This window comes from Arachis duranensis, chromosome 5 (assembly GCF_000817695.3).
Source record: "Arachis duranensis cultivar V14167 chromosome 5, aradu.V14167.gnm2.J7QH, whole genome shotgun sequence".
NCBI lineage: Eukaryota > Viridiplantae > Streptophyta > Magnoliopsida > Fabales > Fabaceae > Arachis > Arachis duranensis.
In genome coordinates, this window is record NC_029776.3 from 79,198,616 (window position 1) to 79,203,424 (window position 4,809).

At 38.4% G+C, this 4,809-nt stretch overlaps 1 protein-coding gene across 1 annotated transcript; it reads right to left on the reverse strand.

The window, feature by feature from the left end:
* Window positions 1-1,760: 1,760 nt before the first annotated feature.
* On the reverse strand, window positions 1,761-2,399 carry LOC107489353 (uncharacterized). Its single transcript, XM_016110107.1, has one exon. It carries the CDS (start codon window positions 2,397-2,399, stop codon window positions 1,761-1,763), a length of 639 nt encoding a protein of 212 aa, XP_015965593.1.
* Window positions 2,400-4,809: the final 2,410 nt, after the last annotated feature.

The following is a 4,809-nucleotide window of genomic DNA, read 5'->3' on the forward strand; positions in this document are numbered from 1 at the left end:
ACACAACTTCTTCACTTGTTGCTTGGTAAACTCTTGAGGAATCTTTCTACCAACGTTGTAGTTTGCAATATCAGGAAACCAAGGTGCTTGCTGTATCTGGAAAAGATGTTCATCTGGGAATTTTTAATTCACTAGTTGTGGTGTATCTTGGTTGGCCTCTTGTGGTAATCTTGACAAATGGTCTGCTACTTGGTTCTCGCTTCCTTTCCTGTCCTTCACCTCAATGTCAAATTCTTGTAATAGCAGCACCCACCTAATAAGCCTTGGCTTGGAATCCTGTTTAAACATGAGATACTTGAGAGCAGCATGATCAGTATAGACTACAACTTTTCAACCAATCAAGTATTGTCTAAATTTGTCAAATACACACACAATAGCCAAAAGTTTTTTCTCTGTGGTGGTATAATTCTTTTCTGCCTCATTTAACACCTTGCTTGCATAATATATGACATGGTGCATCTTGTCTTTCTTTTGGCCCAATACAGCACCAATTGTAACATCACTTGCATCACACATAAGTTCAAAAGAAAGTCCCCATTCAGGGGGTGTGATGATTGGTGCTATAGTGAGTTTCTTTTTCAAACTTTCAAAGGCATGCTTGTAACTGTCATCAAAGATGAAAGGATTATCAACCACTAGCAAATTGCTCAATGCATGGTTTGGCTATTTTTGAAAAATCCTTGATGAACCTTTTATAGAATCCAGCATGCCCAAGAAAACTTATCACTACTTTTACATTGATAGGTACAGGAAGCTTTTCTTTGATCTCTATTTTAGCTCTGTCAACTTTTATACCCTTGCTTGAAACCTTATTCCCAAGAACTATACCTTCTGGCACCATGAAATGGCATTTTTTCCCAATTCAAAACCAAATTTATTTCTTGGCATCTTTTCAAAACAAGGGTTAGATGTTGCAGACAAGTATCAAATGAGTTACCAAAGATAGAGAAATCATCCATAAGGACCTCTAAAAACATTTCTACCATGTCAGAGAAGATGGAGAGCATACACCTTTGGAAGGTTGCTCGAGCATTGCAAAGTCCAAAAGGCATCCTCCTGTAGGCAAAATCTCCAAACAAATAGGTGAAAGAGGTTTTCTCTTGGTCCTTGGGGTCCACCACTATTTGATTATACCCAAAATACCCATCCAAGAAGCAATAATAAGCATGGTCGGCCAATTTCTCTAGCATCTGATCAATGAACGGGAGAGGAAAGTGATCTTTCCTTGTGGCCTCATTCAATTTTCTATAATCAATGCACATCCTCCATGCAGTCACTGTCCTTGTAGGGATTAACTCATTCTTCTCATTGAAGATGATTGTTATTCCTCCCTTATTTGGCATAACATGGACCGGACTCACCCAAGGGCTATCATAGATTGGGTACATGATTCCAGCATTCCATAGCTTCATCACCTCCTTCTGAACCACTTCCTTCATGGCTGGGTTAAGCCTTCTTTGAGGTTGCACCACAAGTCTTGAGTCCTCTTCCAGCAAGATTTTATGCATGCAAATGGCAAGACTTATACCCTTGATATTATCAATCATCCATCCCAAAGCTGTCTTGTGAGCCCTCAGCACTTCAATCAGCTTTGTTTCATCTTCCATGTTTAAGGAAGAATTGATTATCACTGGCAAGGTCTCTTCTCCTCCAAGAAATACATACTTGAGATGAGGAGGGAGGGGCTTCAATTCTTGCTTTGGCACCTCCTCTGTCTTGCTTTCAAAAGAGATTTCAGCCACTCTTTCTTCCATAATATATTATTTTTCTTTTGTTTCTTCTTCTTGTTCCTCCTGACAGTTGGCTTCAAGTAACTCTTCCTCCAATTTTTCTATCATTTCCACCCTCATATGCTTCTCCTTCTCAAGGGGATATTGCATGGCCTTAAAAGCATTGATGATCATTTTTTCATCATGTACCCTAAGGGTCATTTCGCCTTTCTCTACATTAATTATAGCTCTTGTTATGGCCAAGAAAGGTCGCCCCAAGATAATTGAGTTGTGTCCCTCTTCTTCCATGTCTAAGATGACAAAATCAGAAGGGAAAATGAATTCTCTAATATTCACCAATAAGTTTTCTACAATTCCATTAGGTATCTTGAGTGATCTGTCTGCCATTTGAAGTGACATTCTTGTTGGTTTGACTTCCTCTATTTCAAGCTTTTTCATCATTGAGAGAGGCATCATGTTAATGCTGGCACCTAACTCACAGAGAGCATTTTCTAGTGTCATGTTGCCTATGGTGCATGATATGATGAAGCTCCCTAGGTCCTTGAGCTTTGGTGGGAGACCCTTTTGAATCACTGCATTGCATTCTTGTGTCAAGATCACTGTCTCCTTTTCATTCCAGCTTCTCTTCTTGTTAATGAGTTCTTTGAGAAATTTTGCATATAGAGGCATTTTCTCCAATGCTTCAGCAAGGGGGATATTGATTTTCAACTTTTTTAAAAACCTCCAGAAACTTGGGAAATTGTTGATCCTTGAGCTCTCTTTGCAATCTTTGAGGATATGGCAGAGAAGTGATGTAACATTTAACCTCCTTCCTTTGTTCTTGTGGGGCCTCTGTCATGACTTGATTTCCCTTCCTTGAAGCCTGTGGTACACCCTCTTTCTTCTTGGAACTCTCTTGATCCTTTTCCTCTGCTGCCACTTCTTTCTTGCTATTAGCCTTGTCATCCTCTGCTGGCTTCTTGTTAGCTTCTTTGTCATTTCCCAGAGTCTTTCCACTTTTCAATTAAATTGCCTTGCATTTTTCTTTGGGATTGGGGATGGTATCACTTGGGAAAGCTTGGCCAATTCCTGGTGCTTTATCATTTTCTCCATCATCATCTCCAAATTGGAGATTCTTTGGGACTCTTGTGGTAGTTGTGGCTAAGTATGTGATGTAGATGGTGGATGAAAATTGTTTTGGTTAGTTGATGGATTATTTGGTGGGTAGTAAGTGGATGCAGGGTGGTTATTTTGTGGTTTTCTGTATGGATTTTGGTTAGTGTTTTGATGGTTTTGGTCATTTGTGTTTTGGAAGTTATTTTGGTTGGAGTTTCTTTGCTAAGTTTGCTGGTTTTGATTTTCTCCCCACTTCAAATTGGGGTAGTTTCTCCAAGATGAGTTGTAAGTGTCTCCATGGAAATCATTCTGTCCAGCTCCTTGATTGTGCATATACTGCACTTGTTCAGGCTACTGTTCTACATAACTTTCCTCCTGCTGTTCCCATACAACTGGTGGTTGGTTAGTTGTGTTTACTGCTACAAGTTGTAGTCCATCTATCCACTTTGACATCATTTTAATTTGTTGCTGGAGTTTCTGATGCATAATCTTGTTTTGAGCCAAGATTGATCAACTCCTTCAAGCTCAATGGTGCACGAAATTGCAATCACACCTTTGCAACTCCGCACAACTAACCAGCAAGTGCACTGGGTCATCCAAGTAATAATTTCTTACACGAGTACGGGTCGATCCCACGAAGATTGCCGGCTTGAAGCAAGCTATGGTTATCCTATAACTCTTAGTCAGGAGATTAGTGATAAAAATGATTTCGTTTGTAAAAAGTAAAAGAGCATGAAATGAATGATACTTGTTATTCAGTAATGGAGAACATGTTGAAGTTTAAGAGATGCTCTGTCTTCTGAATCTCTGCTTTCCTATTGTCTTCTTCTCTAAACACGCATGGCTTCCTTCCATGGCAAGCTGTATATTGGTGGATCACCGTTGTCAATGGCTACCATCCGTCCTCTCAGTGAAAATGGTCCAGGTACGGTTTCTGTACGGCTAATCAACTGTCGGATCTCTCGTCTCAGATGAAAAATACCAGGCACAGCTATTGTACGGCTAATCATCTGTCGGTTCTCACTTGTGTCAGAATAGGATCTCTCTATCCTTTTGCACACTGTCACTGCGTCCAACATTCGTGAGTTTGAAGCTCGTCACAGTCATCTGGGGCGGTGTTTTATAACCCACAAACTAACCGACAAGTGCACCGGGTCGTACCAAGTAATACCTTACGTGAGTAAGGGTCGATCCCACGAGAATTGATGGATCAAGCAACAATTATTGAGTGATAGGCTTAGTCAGGCAAACAGAAAATATGGTATGGAAGTTCAAAAGCATTAACAGTAAACTCAGAATATTAAAGACAGGCAAATAAATAAGATGGGAATAAAATATTGAGAAGATAGTTAAGGTTTCAGAGTTATCTATTTTTCTGGGTTAACGTTTCTTACTAACTAATTTAATTATGCAGGATTTAATTTATGGAAAATTGTATGTGACTAGACCCTAATTCCTTAGACTTTCCTAGTCTCCTCTAAAATTCATTAACTGCCAATTCCTTGGTCAATTAATTCCAATTAGAGGGTGATAATTAATTTCTAGTTTATATGCCATAAAAACTCTAATTACCCAAGAGATAAAAGGATTATATGTCACGTATCCTGTTAAATTTAGATAATTAAACTTTAGGAGAATTTGTTTTCAAGCTGTTGTTCAAGTAAAGAGCTTTTCGAAGTTTTACAAGAACTCAAATAGAAAGAGGGTCATACTTCTGTTCCACCCAAATTCATAAATTAAAGAGCGAAATAAATTCTTAAATTATAAATCCATGCATAAATTAAAATAGAAAAAAGCAATAAAATCAATCCATACAAATAGACAGAGCTCCTAACCTTAACAATGAAGGATTAGTTGCTCATAGTTCAGAGAAGAAAACTAGGATTCTGGTAAAATGTACAGCGTTTTAATCTGATGGCATCTAAATTCCTATTTATAACTAATCCTAATAAATTTAAAATCTAATTATCTAAAATTAAAAATA

Excerpts from the sequence above, each read along its gene's own strand:
- LOC107489353 (XM_016110107.1), bottom strand. The coding sequence starts at position 2,399 with ATGCCTCTATATGCAAAATTTCTCAAAGAACTCATTAACAAGAAGAGA.